A 26,626-nucleotide genomic window follows, 5' to 3' on the forward strand; every position below is an offset into this window, starting at 1 on the left:
AGGGGCCACTTTTTGTCGGAAGACAGTTTGTTTGGACCCGGAAATGATAATGGGCAGATAACTCTAATTTCACCCCGGGGCAATGTCAAATATTTATGTAACATTGGACTCCAGGTCTGTGGAAGGCTGTTCTGGTGAATATTTTTTGTTATAACCCAAATTTCCATACATTGCATGGCATGCTGACAATTAAAGTCGTGACTGAGACAAAGAGTAGTCAATATTACAAGAACCGTGTTTACAAACATGTATGACACGGCAATTTTTACCGGTACGAACGGCCATGCTCACTGAGCATTCTGACAGTCTGAAGCCTTTCATCGTTCATGAGTTGTTATATTTGAGATTTAGACCACTGATTTTTTCAGTCCAGTCGTATAAAATTGAGCTTGGTCAGAATAAATACATACAACAATAATGTTCTCTGATGAAACTTCACAAGTCGCTGGAAGGTTCTATCCAGAGGTCATTGGTCAAAAACTGGGAACACATAGTCTGTTCAGACCCAGTGAATCCGATCAGAAAATGATGAAACGTTTCCTATTCTTAGAATATGATCATTCTGCACGTCAGCATTAAAGATCCCATTTTGAAAACAGCCGTTGTCTTTGAAGGTAGGTCGTGTACATGCAGCTTATAAAATTCTATCAAACTGATTTTAAGATCCATATATTATCGATGTCAGGTATTTCACGCAGGGGTCAAAGCCCTCAGTAAACGTCAACCGGTAGACATCACAAGCCAGTTAGCCTGTAGACTATATGAATGAAATATTGCCAATGCTGAATTGTATATGAGAGTTCAGTAAGTGGACCAATTGCTAGTTCCATTCAGGTACATAAGGCATTTAAAGTGTGAATTTTTAAGAAATTTGTTTCTCATAAAACTTAGCATGGATAGAATACAGAGTACCATTGTTAAGTGCTGTTTAGGGTGCCTGTTATATCTGGTCAGTGCCTCGGACAATGTAGCATTTAAATTTGGGACACCTGTCTGTGAGTTATAAGCTTTTTTCTATTTTTTAATTTTAAGATTAGTGTTGTGTAAATACTAATTTGGTCTGATTAGTTATTTGTAAATGTTTGCTTCATATCTACCCCCAGTCAGTCCCATGTAAGATGTACATAAGGTTTACATGGCATCCAACGTGTTCACTCAAATATTTAGGTAAATGATGAAGAGTAATTGATGATGTTAATGGATTTTTTGTTTGTTAAGCAGTGTTTGCGTTAATGCAAAAACCTGTGTTTTTCGTGCAAATAAAATCTACATTTCACACACGATATTTTCTACCTGCATGTTCTGCATGCAAATCATTTTGTGTTCTGGAAACAAGTAACCGAAAAACGTATTTCCCCCAGTAAACAACAAAATAAAATAAAGTTTCTCCTGCTAATATTACTTGCCAGGGTTCGAAATACCCCATATATTAGTGTGCCATGGCACGGTAAATATTGAAATGACACTGTTGAAAGATGTTCTCTGTGCCCTTTTCGACACGCCTAATTTTCTGGAGACATAGCTCACATTTAGTCATTTAATCCCCCAAACAATTATTTTTTACCAAACTGAATAATACCATACATATTTGAACGTTCATAAACCCATTTCTTTATTTAACACTAAATTTCAAATGATTATCATCATTGTCATTTATTCTAAAAACATGTGGGCATACTTGATTTCTGAAAGGCACACCTAAAATATTTGTCTGGTGCCCTAAGGCACACTTAGAAAAAAAAGTATTTCTATCCCTTATTACGAATGATGATAACATGCTCTGAAATACAAAGAAATGATGTCTAAATTTCAAAATTTTACGCGGAGACCCTATACCCTTCTAGAGACCTCGCTGCTTTCTGGCTCGGGCATACACCTGTGCTCGGGCATGTACACGCAAGATTCTTGGGGCTATGTGTTTCAGGAACGCAAAGCTTTTTTTACATACCGCGAACACTGGTTAAGTGAGCTTTGGTTCTTCAGATGGTAATAGGTTATCTGAGTAATATGTGATCTTTAATGTTTGTTTCATCTATCCCAAGGCAGTGCCATGAAAGCTACGCAATAGGTTTAAGTAAATGATTGGTAAGACCAATTACATAATGTAGGTTGTGTATGTTTGATTAGCTTTAGGTAGTTAGATTACATAGGTGTGAGGAATCCCTCTCAATCTGTCTTATTCTACATGTTATGTTAATAGGTTAGGTTCATAATAATTGAAGGAATGTACCATTTTGCTGAGTAGATAGATGAGCCTGACAATAGTGATGCTTAACAGCACTTATGTAAACAGTCAGTGTACCAATTACAATAGATAATGATTATGTAAAATTAGTTTTGTTTATAAATCACAACATGATACAGAGATAACTACAGCATACAGGGACGATAGGGTAGCCTAGTGGTTAAAGCATTTGCTCGTCACGCCGAAGACCCAATTCGATTCTCCACATGGGTGCAGTGTGTGAAACCCACTTCTGGTGTCCCCCGCCGTGATATTGCTGGAATATTGCTACAAACAGCGTAAAACCCAACTCACTCACTACAGGACTGACTGACTGAGTTTGGTTTTACGCCGCTTTTAGCAATATTCCAGCAACATCACGGCGGGGGACACCAGAAATGGGCTTCACACATTGTACCCATGTGGGGATTCGAACCCGGGTCTTCGGCGTGACGAGCCAACGCTTTAACCATTAGGCTACCCCACCGTCCCCTCACTACAGGAAAGCAAGGTATAAACTAACTATGTATAGCGCGGTACCAGGGTCCCTGTAGGTTCAACAGTGGATACTGTCAGTGTTAATCACTACGTTGTTTTTGTTGATGTGAACTTCGATTCCCTTAAGCAGTAACAGGTGACCTGGGTATATGTGATCCTTGTTTTGGATTGTATTTGTAATGTGTCTGTAATGGATCTGTAATGTGTCTGATGCATTCTGAGGATGCAGAAAAAACTGCATCCTATACAGGTGACACTGAGTGCTATGAGGTGAAATGAAAAGTCTGTTTTGATAATGAGACTGACACCTACACTGAATATATCAGTGATTGAGTGAGTATTGTTTTACGCCGCTTTTAGCAATATTCCAGCAATATCACGGCGGGGGACACCAGAAATGGGCTTCACACATTGTACCCATGTGTGGAATTGAACCTGGGTCTTCAGCGTGATGAGCAAATGCCTTAGCCACTAGGCTACCCCACCGTCCCCAGAATATATTATAATCAGATAAACGCCATGTAAAATATGAGTGCACTTTAGACAGTATTTTGTTGATGTTTTCGCTTTGGGACCCCTTGACACAGTGACAGATAACCTATAAGGTCAGCATATAGGACTATTTATCTGTACTTCTTTACATTGCTGTAAATAGCTGTCAGTGTTATCACTTGTGCGAGGTAACATAGTGATATCATGTCTGCGGTTGTCTGTAGATAATTACAAGCCAAGCAAATGAGCCATGCAGTATTGAATGTAGCAAAAGTATACTTGATAATTCATAAATAATTGTTCAAAAAAAAGAATATGGCTTAATGTGTATAGGAAGGTTATGTTGATTGACATAGTATTTGTATAGTGGTTCATTCTGTTTCATAATCCATCAGTCTTACCAATTACTGACCTACTGTGGACAGTGTTAAGTGTTTGTGGAACTATTAAAATATTTGGTTATTCAGTTTTTTATTGCTCAAAATTATTGTTTATTATTCTATTGGATTTGAAATTTGCTACAAATCTTACAAGCTAAGTTGGTGAATAAGGAACCGTTCATAATTTATGGCTAGGGGTGATGATGATTTTAAGGGCGGGTCACCCAGTAATTTTGTGCATATATAGATATTTTAAAATTAATATTGCTCAGAAAGTATGGGGTGGGGTGGGTGTCATTGAGTTTGTACATGACATGCCGATGGGCCACGTATTTTGTACATAGATTTTAGGGGGGTCATGCGTCTCCATAAAAATCATCATCAACACCCCCCACCCCAGCCATAAATTATGAACGGTCCATAATTGTGATCAGTTTCACTTCTTTGAGAGGCATTCAAACGTTGGAGCAGTAAAGAAGGATAACATTATATGAATGAACAACGTTTTTATTACACAGCATTAGAACCTACACTGAAACGTCACTTTCACTGTAACAAAGAAGTTCTTCATCCATATATTGTTATCCTTCCTCTGCGATCAGTTTGATGGTAACCTGGCAATAAAAATATAAGTTGTTCTGTTATTTCTTAATTTTTATCACATTTCGAATGGAATTTGTGAGACACATGTATCTGTCTGTTTTGATTATGATTATTGATAAAATGCACATGTGATATGAACATGACATTTATTGGAGTGAAGTCTTCCTTCACTGTTGTGTTTATCATATTACAGAAGTTAACATCCTTATAATCACAATGTCACCCATTTTCAAAAATATTTTGGCCTATGTTATATATATTGGGGCATATGCACTCACTTTAGCTTCCTATTGATGCTCGTAAGAGGCGACTGACGAAATCGGGTGGTCAGGCTCGCTGACTGGGCTCACACATGTCATCGTGTCCCAGTTGCGTAGATCGATGCTCATGCTGTTGATGCCTGGATTGTCTGGTCCACACACGATTATTTACAGACCGCAGCCATATAGCTGGAATATTGCTGAGTGCGGCGTAAAACTCAACTCCCACACTCACTCCTATCGCTGCAATAAAAAACTTATTATCCCTTACAACTTGAAATCCAAATTGAAACTTCGAGGCAAACAGCTTCCAAACAGAGAACACTTGCCATATATAGAATGTAAACAATTGCTCCGTGCATCAAAAACTGTCGCATGTGGTGTTGTCGATGTTTGCCGAACTGGTTTCGATCACAAGTTGTGCAGGATATTTGTGAAGAGCCATCCAAAGGATATAACTGTATGGGGTTCGCTTGAAATAATGTTCGGCCGGTAGAGGGCATGATAGTCGATTTAATGCAATGTTGCATTAATTCATTCAGACTTTTTAATATAATATTGTAATCTAAATACATAATTTTGGGGGAATAAAATATATAGTAGCTTCCCTGAGGGCTGATAGTTAGTATTATAGAGAGAAATACATTTTGTATGAGAGAACTGTGGTGTGATATAGTGCCTTTAAATGGTCACCCTTTATGTGTATCTCTTGTAAATACCATTCAAAGATGTTCTTGAAAGGCATTTAGAAGTTGGACAAACATGAATACATGGATAACAGCTTTATTTTTTCTTTACATGATGTAAATTCGCAGATGATGATGACATATGCGTGATCAAGGAGCAAGAATTAGCTCTGAAACGTCCTGTAAATAATAAGCATGTCATGTATTCACCATTTAAAGACATTTATAGCATGTCTAGAAGAACATAGCACATACAAATTTACACAGGGAATAAATAATGCCAATACCTTGTCATAAACAAACCATAAATGATCAAATTTCCTTTAATTAACAGAACAGCTGCTATTTACTTACCGGGGTACCCCGAAGTTGACAGTGTAGCCCAGTGATTACAGTGTCCTATAGAAACATGCAGAGACCTTGGTTCTGTACTCCATATTGATGATTAGAGGATGTAAACTGTATGCGAGACGGTCCTTCATTGTGCATGCTAATACCAATTGCGTAGATCGATGCTCATGCTGTTGATCACTGGATTGTCTGGTCCAGTCTCGATTATTTACAGACCGCCGCCATATGGATGGAATATTGCTAAGTGTGGCGTAAAACTCACTTACTCACTCACTCCACTATCATAATATACTGAAAGAAACAAATAAAGGAACACAGGAACATTCAAGCGTTCCTTTCATATTTTCCCTATTTTCATCACCAGCTTTGAATAGTGCTGTGGGAGGAAATCTGAGAAATAAGTAAAGGAACTCGGCCTTGAAGTTCCGTTCCCTTATTTGTTTCCCTTAGTTTATTATGACTAAGAATCTGGCTATTATTTTTTGTATTATTTATATAGTATTGCATTGATACATCAAGTAATCATACAATGTGAATTGCTAAGATGGCTTCAAAACCTAACTTCTTAATTTACTTCAGGTATCTGTAAGAAAAAGGTCACAGAGAAAGAGTTCTAATCCAAGACTATAGCCTCATCCATCCACCCACCAGCATGACAGACGAGACAGGCACATCGGTGAACAACCCCGATTACAGTCCCAAGAAAACCCTGATTCCAAACAGTGACATCGAGGTCGTTGTTATATCCGAGACCGACGCCAAGGTCACTTACCGAACATGGTACACACTGCCAACACTCCGGTTCATCAACGTGGTCCAAGCTATGGTCTTAGTGGATGCAGTGCTGTCCATTATTCTATGGTTGACAGGTAAATAATGGGGGACATTATTACATGCACATTGTCTCAGGAGCAACATCAGCAGAGTTGTGAAGCTCATTTCTGGTGTGCCCTGCCGTGATATTGCTGGAATATTGCTAAAATCGGTGTAAAACCATACTCACTCATTCACTCACTGCAGAGTTGTTCCCCTTAGATAATTAATGATCCTATGATTGCGGGTTTGAATCCGAGTCACTATACCCATGTACATGGATTCAAGTTGTAGTATGGAAAATTGAATACAAATTCATAATAATAGTTTATGCCTAAAAAGGATGAGAAAATGCTTCTGAAAATGGTTTCTGACCAAGCTGAATCTTTGTTTACCAAGTACTTAAAGGCTAGACAAATTTAGTTACCAAATTCTTGGTCAGGATGATGTAGTGCCCCCAAAAAATATAAATAAAGAAAGAGTTCTTCTGCCAATCATATATTAGACAATTCAGATTTATCTGGTTACCTGATTCAAATATATTCATTTAAGACAAGAAAGATACAGCTGGACACAAAATTCCTTTGATTGTTTGTGGCAAATTATTGTCTTTTTAATTTTCAGGGGGAACATCTAGTTACTTTGTTGACAACATTCTAACCTTTCATCTGAGACAGTCAGTGTTTGACCTTGCCATTATTGCCGCTTGTAAAGCCTTGTTCCTGATCCCGTTCTACAGTCTTCTAGAAGAATCATTTTATCATCAGATTCAGCACCCATTCCAGCAGAAATTCCGCAGAAATGCACGAGTGTTTCATGCATTGGTTGTGTTCCTCTCCTTCACATTCCTGGCGTTCTCGGCCACCAAAGGAGGACTTGTATTGTATTCCTTCCTGGAAGACCCCTCCTACCCCGGAATGCACCCCACATACTACGCCCTCGTGATCAGCGCCGGTTGTTTCAGTCTGTTTGAATTCTTCATGAGTCTGTGGAGTTTTGTGGCCTTGCGGAAGCTGGAGTCAATCCGTGTACGCCACAGAGTCAACGAAAAGGGGGAGGAGCTGGATGAAGAGGGGAAGCCGATTGAGAAATCTGTGGACCTGAAACGACTGGTCATATTAGCGAAACCAGTAAGTATCTTTATTGCTAACGTATGTCATGATTTGATCAGACCATTGCCTTTACTTGTTATAAAGGATCAGAGATGAATTGTCATTGTTATGGACACCTTGATATTTTGAGCTTACATCATGTGAAAGGAATCAGATACAATATATTTGAACTTATTGTTATCATACTATTGTTGTTCCCCGCTGCAACGTGGAACGGGGGACTATGTATTCAGCAGCGTCCGTCCGTACATACGTCCCGATTCTTGTTAACGCAATATCTCATGAACTGTTGTACCCAATGTCTTCAAATTTGGTGACAGCCTACATTGGGCGATTACGCAGACACCAGTCGATTTGGGTGACCTTGACCTTATTTTCAAGGTCACCACGACACTTTGACCACTTTTCAAACTCTTGTTAGCGTGATATCTCATGAACTGTTGTACCAAATGTCTTGAAATTTGGTGACAGCCTACAATAGCGGATTACGCAGACACCAGTTTATTTTGGTGACCTTGACCTTATTTTCAAGGTCACCATGACACTTTGCACGCTTTAACCCTTGTAAACGCGGTATTTCATGGACTGTTGTACCCAATGTCTTCAAATTTGGTGACAGTTTACATTGGGGGATATCACAGACACCAGTATATTTAGGTGACCTTGACCTTATTTTCAAGATCACCAAGACACTTTGAACACTTTTCAAACTCTTCTTAACACGGCATCTCATGGACTGTTGTACCCAATGTCCTCAAATTTGGTGACAGCCTACATTGGGTGATTATGCAGACACCAGTCATTTCAGGCATCTTGTATGTGACCCAAAAATAAAAAGTAGTAAATATAGATATTCCATTGTTTAGCGGCAGGGGACATTGCCACATCAGTGGCAAACACTTGTTATTGTTGTTATATGCATCATAATACGTTGAGCGTACACCAGGTGAAAGGGAAAGGCGTTACTTATTATTATTATTATAACTAAATATGTCAGTATGTTAATCTGTCGCCTGGTGAATGGAATCAGGAGCATTAAATATGAAGATATTTTAAATTAGAACAAGAAATATGAATGAATCGTGTGGAGCCATCACTTGCTGGCCTGTATTTCAGAGGGAGTGATGGGATTAACCTAGTGTTTAAAGCATCCGCTCGTCCCACCAAAGAACGTGGTTCAATTCTCCACATGGGTACAATGTGTCAACCCCATTTCTGGTGTCCCCTGCCGTGATATTGCTGGAATATTGCTAAAAGCGGCGTAAAACTAAACTCACTCACTGTATTTCAGGAAGCCGTACTCCTGGTAGTTGGAACCCTAGGTCTGCTGGGGTCCAGCGTAGCCACTATGTTTGGACCCTTGTTCTTTGGGAAAGTGGTCGATGCTGCCCAAAGGAGTCTTGGTAAGTGTTGATCTGCTGACATTTTGAGGCAACAGAATCTCCTCCTGAGACACAGGGGACCAAGTCATCCATGTGGCCACAATATTGTGGATTGGTTGTGATCCTCGCCTTGAGAAACACTGGTTTGAATGGATTATGTTTCAGGGGCGGATCCAGATTTTTCTTTGTTTCCATGCTTTTCTCTGAAAGTCAGGATTCGAATCCCAAACTGGACGTTTGACTTTATTAGGAGAGCTAAATCCCAAATGTAACATGTTGTAAAAGACAATGTGTATTCACAGTCACCGAGTTTACGCTAGACTCCTGTGTGTGTGTGTGTGTTGTAGATGAACTCAACAGAACTGTGTTGGTGCTGCTGGGGATCTTCATAGCGGGCGCTGTTGCCGGCATGGTCAGGGCATGGTTCTTCGTCCTGGCAGGACAGAGACTCGTGGCCAGGCTTCGGAAGGATCTCTTTGGATCAGTTATCCAGCAAGAAGTTGCGTTTTTCGACCAAAACAGGTACATCAGTCTTCAGTTGTTATGTTTGTAAAAGTCAAGTGGTCGTCTTTTTTGGTAAATGAGTAAGTGAGTGAGTTTAGTTTTATGCGGCTTTTAGCAATATTCCAGCAATATCACGAAGGGGACACCAGAAATGGGCTTGACACATTGTACCCATGTGGGGAACCGAACCAGGGTCTTCATCGAAACGAGCGAACGCCTTAACTACTATGCTATCCCACCACCCTTTTTGTAAATGACATGTCTTTGTTTTATTATTTGTGATTGTTATTTTATTTCTTTAGATAAGGCAGTGAGATGTGCAGATTGTTTTGGTTTTTGTGAAATGTTGTTGCAGTTGTTGAAAGGATGTTTTGATAGAAATATTGTATTTAGTATATGTTTCTGTTATCGTGTCTACTGCTTATGCATAATGTTATTTTGTGATAGGAAGTCATCTCAAGTTGTTGTCAAAGTGCATGCTTACATCATTGTGTTTTGCAGTCAGTACCTAAATCTGGGTGGGTGGGGGTGTTTTGGATGGTTTTAAAGGGGGGGTCACCCATTTTGTTCTGGGGAGGTAGGGGGGTCACCAAGTTTGTAGAACATGTACTAGGCAGGGTCAGCAATTTTGTACATGTCAATATTAAAAAATTATGCTTAAATATTAGGGGAGGGGGGTGGGGCTTGGGTCATTGAATTTGTTCATTACATGCAGGGGGGTTCTTACTTTGTTCATAAGTTTTAGAGGGTGTCATTCACATTATACATGCTTTTCCATAAAAATCATCATCGCCCCTCCTAGTCATAAATTATGAATGGTCCCTAACAACTTCTGGTTTACTGCATTTAGTGATGGTTCATTTGGCTTCATTCAATTATGAGCTATTTGTTATCATTAACCCATGGTCATATACCTCTCACGGTGGTATCCTCTTTTGCCAGTAGGGCAAGTTGTTTATTTAAAGAGTAAGAGGATTATGAGGCATGGTCGACTGGGTTTGTTTGTTTAACTAATCCCACAAGGCCTTCACTAGTAGAGGGAATGATTTTGGTTCAGTTATTACACGGCTGTTCTCCATACATCTCCATGTTCCCCATACATCTCCATGTATGGAGGACCTGTGGAGATTCAGGGTAGAATAGGTCTTCAGCAACCCATGCTTGTCACAAAAGGGAACTATGCTTGTCATAAGAGGCGACTAACGGGATCGGGTGGTCAGGCTCGCTGACTTGGTTGACACATGTCATCGGTTCCCAATTGCACAGATCGATGCTCATGCTGTTGATCACTGGATTGTCTGGTCCAGACTCGATTATTTACAGACCGCCGCCATATGGTTGGAATATTGCTGAGTGCGGCGTAAAACTCAACTCACTCACTCCATGTAGGGAGAACAGCAATAATTAATAATGGTGTTTTACTGTAAGGTATATTAGGTGCCATGTTATGGCAAGTCTTCACTTTATCCCATGATGGCAAATGCTTTGGTAAACGTTCAGTTTGTTCCAAATGGTCGAGGTGGTAGACGTTTAGTGTATCAGGAATATAAGTTTCGAATTATGACTAGCAAGCGTGATACAACACATTGGAGATGTTGCTATCCTTCTTGTTGAGCAACGATTAACACCAGGGACAACTTGATCACAAGCTACAGAGACCACTTCCTTGTCGCCCTCAAGGATACAGTGAGAACAGACCACAGGCCCATACCAGCCATTTACACAAGTGACACAAGTCATTTGTGTATGCTGAACATTAAAATACAAATGATAGTCCACTTGTGTCTTTCTTGGCTTCGTCATCTCCTCAGTCATCCCCCACCCTCCCCCACCATTGTCTTGCTAATTAACATGGTCTGGTGATCCTCTTAATCCCTAAATAAACAACTTGCCCGACTGGCAAAAGAGGAACACCCCCCTCTCACCAACTGTTTTTGTTTTCCCCTCATCACTTGTTTGTTGTCACTTCAGGTTTTTAACAGTGTAAGATAACCATCAGAACCTAAGTGCAATAGACAGGTTGTTTTCCATAAAATTTTATATTTCCTTGTTTAATGGGCAAAGTCTAGAAAACCAGTCAAACAATTTACTTAAACAGTCTTTGAATCGAAGACTGTAGCCAAGTGCAAGTTGTTTTGTTTATCATTACCTTGTACTACCAAATATACAACATGCAAGAAATAATTGTTGTCTTTAAATGAATTTTGACCACACATTGCCTTAATACTATTTTAATAAGTTGGAAAATATTATTGGTTGTGGCAGAGACCATATACCGATATATGGTCTCTGGTTGTGGGCATTGTAACCATGGCAACATGCTGCTGATGTTTGGGGGCAGTAATACAATGTAGGACAAATATGTATTGTTAACATTTGTACTTCATCATGAACATGGCACATCATCTCAATCCTTGTCTGATTACAGAACTGGAGAGCTGTGTAATCGGCTGTCCTCTGACACTCAAGTGATCCAGAACTGCCTTACAGTGAGTACCTCAAGATATTTTTTAATTTAGGTCAAATTCTTTGTTTTGATTTACAGATTTTGATAGTGAAAATGGTTGTCTGTACGTCTCAAAAAAATAATGTAGTGGACAGGACATTTTATGTGTCTTAAGGTTTGATTTGGATGAGTAAGGTGACTCAACAAAGACTGTGATTTATTGTCAAAGTAATCTTCAACATCAGCAGTATACAAAGATCCTTGTCATCTCTGTTTGTTCTCCTGGGGGAGGTGGGGTAGCCTAGTGGTTAAAGTGTTGGCTCGTCACGCCGAAGACCCGGGTTCGATTCCCCACATGGGCACAATGTGTTAAGCCCATTTCTGGTGTCCCCCGCCGTGATATTGCTGGAATATTGCTAAAAGCGGCGTAAAACTAAACTCAGTCAGTCATTTGTTCTCCTGGATTTTCTAATTTTATGTTTAATGGATCTGAAAATGAATCAAATGAAGGATTTAGTCACTCTTGGGTCATATATAGTGGTGAGAGTAGCCCAGATGCTGCAGCTGATCTCTACACTACACTGATTAGTCCCATATGTCTGGACGGTGTGACCAAGTCATCTAAGATGCCACTGATGAATAGTTTTGTCACCATCCAGGCCAGACACCTCTGATGATGGATTTGATTCTGAGATTGGCCATACCCAATTTGTGGGTTCCACCAAAGTAGTTAACAATTGTGGTATTTCTCCCACTGGTTTAACACCTCGGGATATAACTGGAATTCGAAGGAATCTTCAGCCAAACAATTCCCATTTGCCATACATTACGACCTGTTACTCCTCAACATCTGGAGGGGCGGTGGGGGTAGCCTAGTGGTTTAAGCGTTGGCTCGTCACACCGAAGATCCGGGTTCGATTCCCCACTTGGGTACAATATGTGAAGCCCATTTCTGGTGTCCCCCGCCATGATATTGCTGGAATATTGCTAAAAGCGGCGTAAAAACCATACTCACTCACTCATTCACTCAGCATCTGGAATCTCACATAACATGATCCTTTGCAGTAACATAGCTGGCTCATTGCATTTTAAATTCAAACCTTTAAAAAAATGGTTTTAAATAATCCCTCATAATAATTTGAAACTTATTGACCTTGATCATATGATTATGGTGTATATTAAGCTGGTTCGTGTGATTCTATTTCAGGTTAATGTGTCCATGTTGTCGAGGTATTTGCTGCAGATCATTGGTTCACTGGCACTCATGTTTGTGTTGAACCCATCTCTGACCGGCGTCCTTCTGGCAGTGGTGCCGGTCGTGGCCATTGGCGCCGTCCAATATGGTATGGGCAGCTGAGGGAGTTGGGTGTCATGGTTCCTGGGTTGGGTAAAGATGGGCAAGGGTTGGTTGGGGCTGGGTGGCCAATGGATCGCTTAATCAATGAAAAAAGAGCATCTTTATTCTTGACATAAGACATTCTTTATCTTTATTCCTGAATAATAATTTATTACTCCAAAGTGGCTTAGATGTTGGTTAGAGATATTGCCACAATTCATATGCATGACATTGATGGTTTTGAAGACAATTGTGACATCATCATCACTGTGACATCACCATCAAATGACATCACTAACCTCTCTGCCAGTGAGGCGATGCACATGTTCTTTTCACACTCAAGGCTGTTATTACTGTTTACAAACTTTAAAAGTTGAATTTGAAACATTTAATTTAGATGATAAATAGAATGTGAATGCCATACCTTTTGATGTCAAATCTATCAACTTTTTGCAGTATAGTTTTGACATTCTTAATTAGAACATTTCTCAACCCTTGTTAAACTGTTTATATGTTTGATATCCATAGACGCTAGGGGTGAAGCACCTATCAAGGGAGTTAATATTGGCATTGTTTTGTCATGCAGGAAAGTACATGAAGAAGTTGCGGAAAGACTTCCAGGATCGGTTAGCGGATGCCGGAACTCAAGCCGAGGAGGCACTGTCCAGTCTACGCACTGTCCGGATGTTTGTTGGGGAGCGCAAGGCCATGGACGAGTATGGGGCTGAGATTGACAAGAGTTACAGAGTTGGCAGGAAGCTTGCTCTGGGTCAAGGTAGATGAAAAGATTCCAACATTAGAAGTTTACTTTTTCAAAATAAATATCCTTCCCTCAGGTCTACTCCTGATCAGATGCTCATGATATCAATCACTGGATTGTCTGGTCCAGACACGATTATTTGAAGACCACGTCATAGAGCTGGAATATTACTGAGTGTGGCATTTAACAACAAACAAACCATCGCTTTAGCCGTTTTGAGAACTTCGTCAGTTCCTGAAGATAGCACAAGGTCTCTTTGCGTTATGTGTCTGAATTTTTACTGAAGATAATATACTTGATTTTCTGTTCAATTGTGACATGGTTTCTGAATATACCACACTGTGCTGCAGGCACGTTTGAGGGGGTTATCGGTATAGTGGCCCAGTCTGCTGTTGTCACAGTGCTGTGGTACGGAGGGAAGCTGGTGTACGAGAACTCACTGGATGCTGCACAAGGAATAACTCCAGGCATCCTCACTTGTAAGTAAAACCCAGCAATGGTCAGGGTGGAGTATCTGTTCATCTGTTCAAGATGTTTCCGAAGCAGACATTGAAAACTGTACAATATTTCTAAGTTGGCACGTCAATAGGTCAAGTGGTGGACTATTACCTCTTGATGGCTTGTGATTTTTTATTGATTTTTTTGTAATGTTTAAACAAACTTAACCTGGAAACTATGGTAGTGCACATTTCTGAAGCAGGTCTTTAAACTTACTCCACAAGTACCATTACATTTGACCAGTGCCTCTTGATAGTTGTGATCTTCTTGTAAGATTTTTTCATGTTTCCATGGCAACAACTTAGGGTGGAAACTTTGGTAGTTTCCGGAGCAGATCTTGGAAATTACTCCACAACTACCATTACATTCGACATGCAGTCATTATAACTAGTTAACGTTTTCAAGACAAGTATTTACCATTGTAGTGGATATCAATGACTTAGTCCTCTTGTTTCTTTTGCAGCCTTCTTGTTGTACACACTGCAAGTTGCTATGGCGTTTGCACTGCTGTCCTCCTTGTATGGGGATTTCATGCAGGTGAGATGTTCATTATAATGAATGTTAATGTCCGTTGTTCATGGCTCCTGAGAGTTTCTATAGACTTGATCTTGCCCAACACTGAAGCACATGTAGCACGTTTAATGTCTCCTCAGGCAAGTGACCATGTTTGAAATATGCCTCTGTTCACTCAGCAGTGAATGGGTACCCGATGGGATGAGTTGTAAATCAAGAAATTTATGCATTGTTGATTTGAATATGTCACATTGTATATGCTTCGTCAATAAAGTGCGACCAGTAAAGGTCTGGGTTAGAATTGATCTTCAGTAACCCATACTTGTCGTAAAAGGCGACTAACGTGATCAGGTGGTCAGGCCCACCGACATGGTTGACACATGTCGTAATATAGCCAAATTGTGTAGATTATGCTTATGCTGCTGATCACTGGATTGTCTGGTCCAGACTCAATTATTTAGCTGGGATATTTGCTGAGTGCCTGTAAAACTAAACTCACTCACTCAGTCAATAACATGTACTACACAACTCTGATTGATGAATTATTTGCACAAATGGTCTACAAAATTCAGTTATGGTGACATAGTGTCATTGTTGTCCAGGCTGTTGGAGCTTCTGCAAGAATCTTCAAGCTGATGGATCGTAGTCCTGATGTTCCACTCGAAGGGGGAGTAGTGCCCTTGACCTTTGATGGAGGTGAGACACAGAGATGAGTCGTCTTAGATTGTAACTTTGAAGATATCGGATCCAATTTGAAAGTTTTGATCGGGCAATCAGATTCAAGTGTTGTCAGCAGTAGATATGAGATGTATTTCACAGTGTCTGGTTTTATATCACAAAAGTTTGTTATATTTATATTTTTGTTTACTTGTTGATCCTTGGTAGGAAATATGGTATATGACATGTGGGGTATTTTGTTTCAGAGGTTGAGTTTGATAATGTTCACTTCACATACCCATCCCGACCTGATACTGCAGTCCTCAAGGTAAGGAGATGACTTTGAAGACATTATTAGAAATAATTGATGGGGGATAGTGTTTAGCAGATTGACAGTTAAGACTTTCTAGATCTTTCTAGATCCCTGCACTGAAGCACATATGGCACGTGTGGTGCCTTATTCATCCTCGATAATCTCCAGGGTATACGTTCCCATAAATCTCCACTAGTACCCTGGATGCATCTATGGCTCGACCCAATGATTTATTACATCCCTTTGCTGGCTTTTTATCCAATCTGGTGTCTACTCTGGGAATCACAAGGCTTCTATCATAACTCACTCTCTCTTCTTTGATCTAACCGATTAAACTTGGTACTCTGAAAGAGGTAGAAGGAGTTCTACCATGTATTTTTAAGGTTTCAGACCTGTCAATTTGTCTGTATGATATTTTCCCTAAATCTAAGTCACACAGCAAGCAAACATTTGTGGCTGCGGACGCTATCTTTGTTGACACTGGCAAGTTCGGTTGTAACGGTGTATCTGATTGGCTACTATGAGAAGGCGGACCCAGCAAGGGAGGTGATAAAATTATCAGGCCGTAGATGCATCCAGGGTACTAGTGGAGATTTATCGGAATGTATACCCTGGAGATTGTCGGGAATGTGCCTTATTAGGCAAGTGACATTGTTTGAAATAACTGTGTTCAACCAGTAGTGAGTGGGTACCCGGTGGGATGAGATTGTCATGTGACTGTTAACATTGATACACCTCATTGACAAAATTGGTTATATAATCCCCAGGTAGAAGGGCATTAAACTCAAGAACACTTGCTATTTCCTCCTGAACGCCTCATACAATTGTGGCTCTTCAAGTGTACAATAATTGATGCCTATCCTTGTCTCCTCAATCAATAAGTTAAATCACTGATAAATTGTCATTGAACCAAACTGGGTATTTGTTTTCTATTGGATAAACTGGGGTGTGGTTACTGCAGCATAAAACTACATTCTTTCACATCCTAATGTTTTATCTAGTGATCTATCTCCACAGGAATTGTCATTCAAAGTTCATACTGGCCAGATGGTGGCACTAGTAGGACCATCAGGGGGAGGTAAATCTACCATCGTGAGTCTCATTGAGCGGTTCTATGATCCAGACAGTGGCAGAATCTTACTGGGTGAGTCTAAAAGCCTCCAGCACAATGATATAGTTCAGGACCCACTTGCACAGAGCAATCATAGTTACAATCAATCTCAGTATCAATCCTACAAGCAACATTACAATCACCATACAATTGCCCTAATCCACTTGCACAAAGCCGATCTTAGCGCGATTGTAAGACGGGATGGATTTAAGATCGCGATCTTAGGTAAGATGGTCTTCAACGGTGGAATTACGAATTTCTTAAACTCGACTCCTGTCTACAGTTGTCTGCTAGTGCGTACAGCATGCTGCGCAAATAAAACGTGGAACTGGTCACTGCAGACAGTACATACCTCCCTCAATCGCACCTTGCAGAATTTTCATGAAAAAAATCCCCAGAAATCTTTGAATGAAACGATTACGTTGAATTATTTCTACATTCAAACTGTCATGATATATGAACTAAGAGTGTAATATTGCAACCACAGAAATACCTACCCATGTTTTATGAAAATATTGAAATTATATATTTGGGTCTAGATTTAGTGACTAAATAATTATGAAAATTAAAGCATGAAATATAAATAATATTTTCTTATGATATAGCACCTAAATGTGTGATTTGCCAATGGTTGTCTATGAGACATCTGTTTGGTGGATTTTTTTTTGAGTAAAATCCCAAATATATCCCACAAGTATTGGTTTTTGTTACAATAAGAAAATGTGATGTGGCTGTGGGTGTGTTGTGGAAAAGGCATTACAGGGAAATTTGTCTCTTGTCCGACTGAATTTCAGATTTAAGAAAGAAAGAAACATGATTTTGCACGTCATCTAATTGTGGATTATTTGAATGATAAACTAAGACAAAATCAATGACACAAATGTGACCGAAAAGAAATATATGTGGAGCTCTGCGATGTCACAACATCAAATACATTGGGCATGGCAGACCCTACGGCAACGGCATGATATGCCAAGGGAAACCACTCCCATCTTGCATATAAACTAAGATTAGCTGCCCTTGAGTTGTTGTAAAGGTCACGACCATTGTTAATCGCCCGCAGACACCATTCGCTATTATCCTTTCCTTGATTATCAAAAAAGTATGTTGTTTCACACTTATTCTAAGATTGAATCGGTTGGGAATAGTACTTTGTGATATTGACTCGATAGTTATGTGGTTCACTACAGCAAATAACGCTAAATCAGTTGTGCATTCTCCGTGTTGTTGAAGTGTCGAGGCGGACCACACAGTTTTATGCAATATAAAAGCAATCTACAAACGTAAAGCTGATTATTTGCGTGAAACAGACACTAACTTGAACGCCATTTTGTCACAGACTACAATGATCTTAGCTCCTTACAATTGGTCCGGACCAATTGTAAGTTTTGATTGTAACTTACAATGATCTTAGCCTACAATTGCTTTGTGCAAGTGGATGGCAATTGTAGCCGAAGCCTAAGATCGCAGTCTTAAGGATTTACAATAATTGTAGCGCTAAGATTGTTCTGTGCAAGTGGGCCCAGATCAAGGAGTATTGGTCCTACACCGTGTTGACAGCAGAAGTGAAGAATGCCAACTGAAGTCACAATATAATTCCCTGTCATTCACTGGTCGGTCATCACTGTCTCATGGAGTCTGTGGATCGTTTCTGGTGTTGTTGACAACACAGGCTGGTTTGAGTTGTAGGCAGACTCTTCCAGACATGCATAAACACTGCTGCCCATCTCTTTCTGGTGGCAAAATATGAGGCATCGTCCCTAGTGTTGTACTCCTATCTTAATGAATGGCTTTTGGTGTTAAGCCATTTTCCTGCAAGATCTTGCTCACTACACAATCCTCAAGTTTGTCCACTACCTGAAGGTCACAGGCCACGATATATTTACTGATTTAGCGAAACAATTTGTTCAACTTACTTGGTCTTTATGGATACTTCTCAATATCTCTGTATTATGCCCACAACAAGAAAATTCCCTTTTATGTAATTCCTTCTGTATGAGGCTTAGAACTTCTCAATCAACACCTGTACTTTTCCCTCTTGTTTTCAAGTATGCCACAGACCTGAAATCAAATGTCAGCTGTATTCATCAATATAATGACCTTGTTCTAGGAGGGCATGATCTGAAGACCCTCGACCCGGCCTGGTGCCGCCACAAGATGGCGATGGTGAGCCAAGAGCCCACGCTGTTTGCCTCCTCCATCAGAGAAAACATCGCCTACGGTAAAGTAGCTACAGACACGGAGGTAAGTTCCATATTGGAATAATCATTGTCAGGTCTTCCATCCTCTAGGCAACAAGCTATCTTCGTTCCATTAAACCAAACATAAGACGGAATCCATTCTGCTCTATCTCCTGAACACAACAAAATATCCATCCATAACCTACCAAGAGACACACTCCGGCACAGCAATGACTTAACATAACATCACTGCCACAGGCTAATTTACATATCACGTGACCGGACTTTTCTCTTGTTTGTAATCACATACAAGATATTCATCGTCAGACTGGAGTCACAAAAGCATCGCCTCTTCATAATGTTTTACATTGTTACATATATATTCTTCCACAACTGCGACAGTAAGGCCTATGACAGTACATATTTAGATATCAAATTGGCTGCATCGTTTGCTCTCCATCAGCTTCGATGACAGCATGTGGAGCCGTACAACCTATGTAAACAAAGGATCGCTACGCAAATCGAAATAGTGTTACATGTTTTAGGATATTTTCTCAATGAAACTGACCATTCTATCAAAGATTTAATTAGTTGTGTAGACTTGTCTCATTAGAAATACTGGCTATCAGTTTACGGTGCAAGATCATAAATCGTCAAATCTGTGGCAGAGATACTAGGTACTCTTTGTCGGAGATGTAAGCATGACTGTCAGCAGTTTATTCAGTAATACATGAGCAAAAAATACAAGACCAAGATCTGAAAGATCATCAACATGCTTTTTCAAATACTCACTGGTTTTGAAGTGGTGGACCTGTTAATTCATGTCTCATTAGTCATGGATTATCAGTTTAACAAAACGACTATGATCATTCCGTGTAAATGTTGAGCTAAAAAATACAAGATAGTCTGAAAGAAATCCATATTTTTACATAACTGGTGGAGTGGCGGAAGGTCGCGGGTGTGTAGTGGTTCAATCGGAAGGTCCGCGTCAATACCATAAAAGACGTTAAAATATGGTACTTGTTGGTCCCTGCCTGGCGCGCGGCATTAATGGGTACAACAAGGACTGGTCGGCTCGGAGTCAGTATAATGTGTCTGAGTTGGGTATTCATGCTTCACTGCGGCATGGTATCTCAGTGGGCTAGCACTATAAAACCAGCATAGTCTGGGCTAGTACAAGCAGCCGCACATACACATACACACGCATGCACGTCGTCATATGAGCGAAATATTCTCAAGCACGACGAAAAACCCAATTTCACCTCACCTCACTAACGAAAACAGTGTTCTGGACACAATTTAGAAGTGACCCTTGATTAGATTTGTGACACAAATCATTTGTTTCATCACAGTAGTATATATAAGATGTTATTGATAACACATTTTTCATATCATTAAATATATCATGTTAATCATTAACTTTTCCCATTGAGGATATTTCTGATTATGGATCTTTTTAGCCAGCCGAAGAATTACACATCCAAAAATACATCAATATTGTAATCAAGGTAGAATGGAAATAATCTTCCTGTGTTTCGAAATTTGAGGTATTCTCACTGTAAACTGCAGGGCTGTTATGATTCAGTCACATATTCAGTAAATTGAACCATACCTCTCTCTATGAGTTTATTTCATTGTTTGCAATCACTAGAATTGAAAATTAATGAATTTTTTAAAAAGTGCTTATAAAATCTTGAATTTTTGGATGTTATCTCTTAAAGCAAGATGTGCAAAATGGAACATATCCAGGCCAGACAGGATAATAGCCATCCTCGATAATCTCCAGGGTATACGTTACGATCACTCTCCACTATACCCTGGACACATGCACGGCTTGGCCCGATAATTATATTACCTCCCTTTGCTGGCTCCGCATTCTCACAGTAGCCAATCAGCTAAGCCGCCGTTACATCCGAGCTTGCCAGTGTGAACAAAGATAGCGGTCGCAGTGGCGAAGGTTTGTTCGCAGTACTACTCAGATTTTTTGGGGAAATAATACAGACAAATTGACAGATGTGAAACTTTAAAAAAATCTATATAAAAGAACTCCTTCTACATCTTTCAGAGTACCTCTGCATCAATTGTGTTGCCAAGTATAAACGGTTAGATAATTTAAGAAGCGAAAGTGAGTTGTGATTGGTTCGCTCAACTTCCCAGCGTAGACACCTGATTGGATAAAAAGCCAGCCAAGGGAAGTAATAAAATCATCGGGCCAAGCCGTGGATGCGTCCAGGGTATAGTGGAGAGTGATCGTAACGTATACCCTGGAGATTATCGAGGATGGATAATAGCCAACACTGTTATATTCAGTTTGACAGTAATGTGGACACTACTCACTGTCAAGATAAATTAAACTTGTCAGATACACATTATACCCATGTGGGGAATGTAACCTGGGTCTTCCATGTGTCAAATGAATGACTTAACCACTAGGCTACCCCACGGCCTTCTAGATTAGAACAGACCCGTGAAGGTCCGGGTTAGAATATTGTTCTTCAGTAACCCATGCTTGTCATAAGAGGCGACTAATGGGATCGGGTGGTCAGGCTCGCTGACTTGGTTGACCACATGTCATCAGTTCCCAGATCGATGCTTATGCTGTTGATTACTGGATTGTCTGGTCCAGACTCGATTATTCACAGACCGCCACCATATATTATTATTTTGTGAGTTTTTGTACTTGGGCCTATGGCCTTTATACGGAATAAAAAGTTTGACCACCACCATATGGGTGGAATATTGCTGGGTGCGGCGTAAAACGTAACTCACTCACTCACTCACTCCACTATCATAATATACTGAAAAAACAACAACAAAGGAACACAGGAAAATTCAAGCTTTCCTTTAATATTTTCCCTATTGGTTGACCACATGTCATCAGTTCCCAATTGTGTAGGCCGATGCTCATGCTGTTGATCACTGGATTTTCTGGTTCAGACTCAATTTTTTACAGACCGCCGCCATATAGCTGGAATATTGCTGGGTGCTGCGTAAAACTAAACTCACTGACTCACTGACTCTCTCTCTCACTCACTCACTCACTCACTCACTCACTCACTCACTCACTCACTCACTCACTCACTCACTAGATTAGAACAAGAGCATCTGAATCGTTAACCTGATGTGTGTTGATTCCAGGTTGAAGATGCGGCCAAGCAGGCAAATGCTCATGAGTTCATCATGTCATTTGAAGACGGCTACTCTACCAAGGTGGGGGAGAGGGGGGTGAGGCTGTCTGGGGGCCAGAAACAGAGGATAGCCATCGCTAGAGCCCTCATCATGGACCCGGTCATCCTGCTGCTGGATGAGGTCAGGACGGCTCCACATTATACATTACACTCTTCCCTTATATAAACATTTCACTGGCTTTGTATAATAATGGCATAGATGAATGCTCATGATATCACTCACTTGATTGTCTGGTCCAGACTCGATTATTTACAGAACAACATACAGCTAAAACATTGAGAGGGGTGTTAAGCAACAGGTAACAAATCATCTTTATCATGCAGGTAATTTCATCATATTTGTTTCGTCTCTGTACATGTGTATCATCTTCCAGGCCACTAGTGCTCTAGACGCCGAGAGTGAACACCTTGTCCAGGAGGCCATAGACCGCGCCATGAAGGGAAGAACGGTCATCGTCATCGCTCACAGACTCTCAACTGTCAGGAATGCCACACAGGTATGTCATTCTTCAGTCAATGTTTGCAAGCATCTTGGAAATATCTACCAGGGTTTTACGTGATGAACAAATTTGCCCCCAATGAAGAGAATGGATGCCGAAAACCTGATGTATCGCACACAAATATACCAAGAACGTACCTACAGCGTACCAAGAGTAGTTATCTGTGTTTGTTATTTCACCCATCAGTCATGACCATTGTCCACATGACCACCGATCCATTCCAGGTTCTGAAGTAATTATCTGATCATACAGTACACCAGATGTACCCTCACTGCGCGCCCACTTTTCTTAAAACATCAAAATGCAGTCAGCCGTAGAACAATAGGGGGATTAGTTATAGTTTGTTTCAAGTTAAGTCTGGTGACACTGTGACCACAAGTCATATTGGTGGGCACATTTCAGAACAAACTGGTGAACACGAATCCCCACTTCATGATTCATCATCATTGCTAATGCTGAAGTTGAAGTTGACGTTCAGTACATTGATAATGCACAGGGTGGACAAAATTTGATTAGTTTAGAGCTATGAACCAAAAAGAATATTAGAGTCTACTGGAGACGCTGTGTCAAAGAGTGCCGAGCGACACTGAATATGAAGGAAGGACTTATCACTAAGTACAACAACATTCATAACCACGAGGTCGATCCAAACAGACATTCTGTTGACAAGTTCTTTGTTAATAAACACTTGTATGTTAATAAATTATTATTTCAAACTCATTACACTTATGTCTTGCTGAGTTAATTCCAGTTACGTACTAGTTTATGAATTAAGTATGTAGTTTATGACTGCCCAAAGAGTTAAGTAGACTATACTATATATCACTGCCCACTAGCCTGATACAGACTATACCCTAATCTCTCTGTTTTAACACTGCCCATTTCCAAAAGAGGGCACAGTGGGAGTAAACCGTACACCATACCGTTACAGAAGAAGAAGAAAATTATTTTATTTTCGTGTCACGCACTGTTACAATACTTTACAAGATGCTCACATTACCGGCAAGGACCTGTAAAATTCATTGATGGAGGTCCTGGGACCCCCACTTTTGTAGTCAAGGTAACACCCTGATCCAACTCTTGCTATAGACAGCGTTCCTGTGTTCCTGTACACCTTCTGGAGTGTTCCTCTGTTCCAGGTGGTTGTTATTGACAAAGGGCACATAGCTGAGCGAGGGACTCATGACGAACTCCTGGAGAAAGATGGAGTTTACAAGCGTCTTGTCCTGCGTCAGCTTATGGCAGGCGATATGCCTGGACAAGCTCCAGAGACTGATGAACAGAGCGAGTCGAACAACGCGACTGATGGCAAGTCAGGGACAGATGTACCAGTTTTATTGTAGACATTGGTCAGTGCTTCGCTAGGTTTATGTATTGCAAATTATTCATTTATCTGTGAATATGTAAGTCCGCTTTTGGTGCAACGAAATGAGGCCTTGTAAAACTATGAGCTTTTGTGAATCCAACAGTGGATTGATATTGAACTGATATGTGAATTATGTCACTGCAAGGTTTCAGCAAATTTTGCAAGGGTAATATTTATAAGTGTGAATCTGAAGCTATGGCTTGATGTGCTGTTTTAAAATAGCACCTACAATGCAAAGGAAAATGGCTTATATAAATCTGTGAAGTGTTGAGGCTGTGAACAAGGTCACCTTTGACTGTGATATTATGTAATGTTGGACTTAGATATTGTTGACAACACTGACTAGGTTGTGTTATCATGTTGACAGATACAGGATATATTTTTAGATTCTGTCATATTTGTCACTGGTGAAGACATGAAAGATGTGTTAGAGAGTTATTTTTCTACACTCACCCCATTTCAGTCCCATGTGCAATAAATTTTCATCCATTTTGTCCATTGTGACTGATTAGACCTACAATGCACCATTGTTTCCCAACATCACATTTTGTTTCCGATTTCTATTTCTATTGATTTTATGTCTTTCAAGTGAAGCCATGATTTTGTTCTAACGGCAAATCTTGTGTACGGTGAATATATAACATGCTTGCAACATGAGCCGAAGGTTTAGGAAGCAAGATACTATTACTCGTACAACTAATTATGGATATTGAATATGAAGTGACTTCTGTTGGAAATCTAAAGATTGTATTGTGTGATGACTACCAAATTACAGCATTTTTTTACTACCAAAAACACAAACAAAACCAAATAACAGCCTTTATGGCTGTGTTGTTCACTTAATAGAGGAAGTATTCTTTGAATTATTTTCAATGATACCGTAACTATTGTTTGTTTATTATATCATGAGAATGAACAATTATTGTTCAATAAACATGGTAATCATCTGGGAAGAAGAAACTCCTGGTCCAGATTAACAGGGGTTAATTTTTCTCCTCTTGACTGGGGAGCAGATTGGTCCATATGCATTATCATGATGTCCACTGTGATAAGGATTTGTCAGTGCTGTGTTTAGCGTGTGCGTGCATGTCTGTGTGAGTATTGGATTTTACACAGACACTAGCCTCAAGGGCACATTGTTTGATGGTTGTTAGGATATATACATACATTTGTAAATATAGTGTATTTGCTCAAAATTATTGTATGACTGGCATAAATGAGTGTATCCATGGGATTAAATTATGTATTCTTCACCAATGTCAGATGTAGATTACACTAAAATGCTTAACTTGTCAGTTGGTTATATGTGTGTCCTTGTTAATCTACATAACAAATAATGTTGTTTATATTTTTTTTGAAAGTATTTATTATGATTATGACATATTAGGCTGGTTAATATCATTGCACAGACTCATGTTCATTATTTCTGTTTCTGAACAGATCTTTCTTCAGCCATGTCACTAGGGATGGTTTAGAGTAAGTACACTTTATCTGCAGATATTTACAAAATTTAAGTGACCTTGGGAAAACTAGGCTGATTCTTGTACAAATAACATGATATTCTTACTTGCTGGAGTGTGGTTTAGTTTTATAACAATTCAAAGAATTCCCTTCTGTAGCAATTTAAAAAGGTTTATTTTCTTATTTTTGAAATAATTTATCGAAGTATAATTTGGGTCACTAGGTAAACTATATGATTATCCTTTTGATATTACGGGACTGTTTTCCCTATTTTTAATCATCAGGTGTCGAACCAATATAAAACAAATGCAGGCCAGGCCAAATACATTGACATGATTGATCATACATCCTCCTGTGTTTTACATTGTTATAGTCAGGCAACTTCAAGGGTGGAAATAACTTTAAAATTGCTAGTGTACTCCGGTACAGTGGCACACGTAAAATCACTTGTCCTGATAATTTTTCCACTATACCGTCCGTTTTCTTGTTGATTTTTTAAATAAACAACATAATTAACATTGGAAAGTCAACTGGACACCGGTACAGTGTGATATACAATATGCTTGCCCGACAGAAAAAAACATTGGACTCGGACGTCGGGCAATGGGTTATTTCCACCCCTGAACTTTCAAGATGGTTTTTCATGTGATAATGATAAAGGCATTATTCCAGACAAAACGAAATGGCTGTTTATCTGATCTCCATGTGAACTCAAGTTGCACATGGTGTGTATTAAAATATCAAGCAGTAAAATTTTGGATCACTACTGCTATATAAATAATGGAGCATGTTTATGAAAAAGGAATTGAGCACCTGTTTATGTTAGGAAAAATCATTTTGAGCTCCCAAATATCAAGAAAGGAATGCTGATCTCAAACCAAACTTCCCTGACAATCACCTTAGAGTCAAATGGCTGCTTCATTAAGGGGAGGTGGGGTAGCCTCGTGGTTAAAGCGTTCGCTCATCACGTCAAAGACCCAGGTTCGATTCCC

At 39.8% G+C, this 26,626-nt stretch overlaps 1 protein-coding gene across 2 annotated transcripts; it reads left to right on the forward strand.

The window, feature by feature from the left end:
* Positions 1-72: 72 nt before the first annotated feature.
* On the forward strand, positions 73-24,889 carry LOC124258955 (ABC transporter B family member 25-like). Of its 2 annotated transcripts, none has more exons than XM_046693023.1 (17): positions 73-134; positions 6,074-6,363; positions 6,932-7,437; positions 8,711-8,822; positions 9,149-9,323; positions 11,734-11,794; positions 12,959-13,094; positions 13,674-13,862; positions 14,198-14,326; positions 14,809-14,882; positions 15,461-15,554; positions 15,782-15,843; positions 16,846-16,972; positions 19,050-19,183; positions 22,258-22,428; positions 22,682-22,804; positions 23,947-24,889. In XM_046693023.1, the coding sequence occupies exons 2-17, from the start codon at positions 6,147-6,149 to the stop codon at positions 24,148-24,150; spliced, it is 2,514 nt and encodes an 837-aa protein (XP_046548979.1). In that variant the 5' UTR covers positions 73-134; positions 6,074-6,146; the 3' UTR covers positions 24,151-24,889. The 2 variants fall into 2 exon arrangements, with proteins under 2 accessions (XP_046548979.1, XP_046548980.1); XM_046693024.1 differs by lacking the exon at positions 73-134 and adding an exon at positions 503-614.
* Positions 24,890-26,626: the final 1,737 nt, after the last annotated feature.

The sequence above is a fragment of the Haliotis rubra genome, unplaced genomic scaffold, assembly GCF_003918875.1.
Source record: "Haliotis rubra isolate DU_JTF1 unplaced genomic scaffold, ASM391887v1 Scf704, whole genome shotgun sequence".
Lineage (NCBI taxonomy): Eukaryota > Metazoa > Mollusca > Gastropoda > Lepetellida > Haliotidae > Haliotis > Haliotis rubra.

Excerpts from the sequence above, each read along its gene's own strand:
- LOC124258955 (XM_046693023.1), top strand. The coding sequence starts at position 6,147 with ATGACAGACGAGACAGGCACATCGGTGAACAACCCCGATTACAGTCCC. Across the intron at positions 6,364-6,931 it reads CATTATTCTATGGTTGACAG|GGGGAACATCTAGTTACTTT; the intron begins GTAAATAATGGG and ends TTTAATTTTCAG. Across the intron at positions 16,973-19,049 it reads CAGTGGCAGAATCTTACTGG|GAGGGCATGATCTGAAGACC; the intron begins GTGAGTCTAAAA and ends ACCTTGTTCTAG.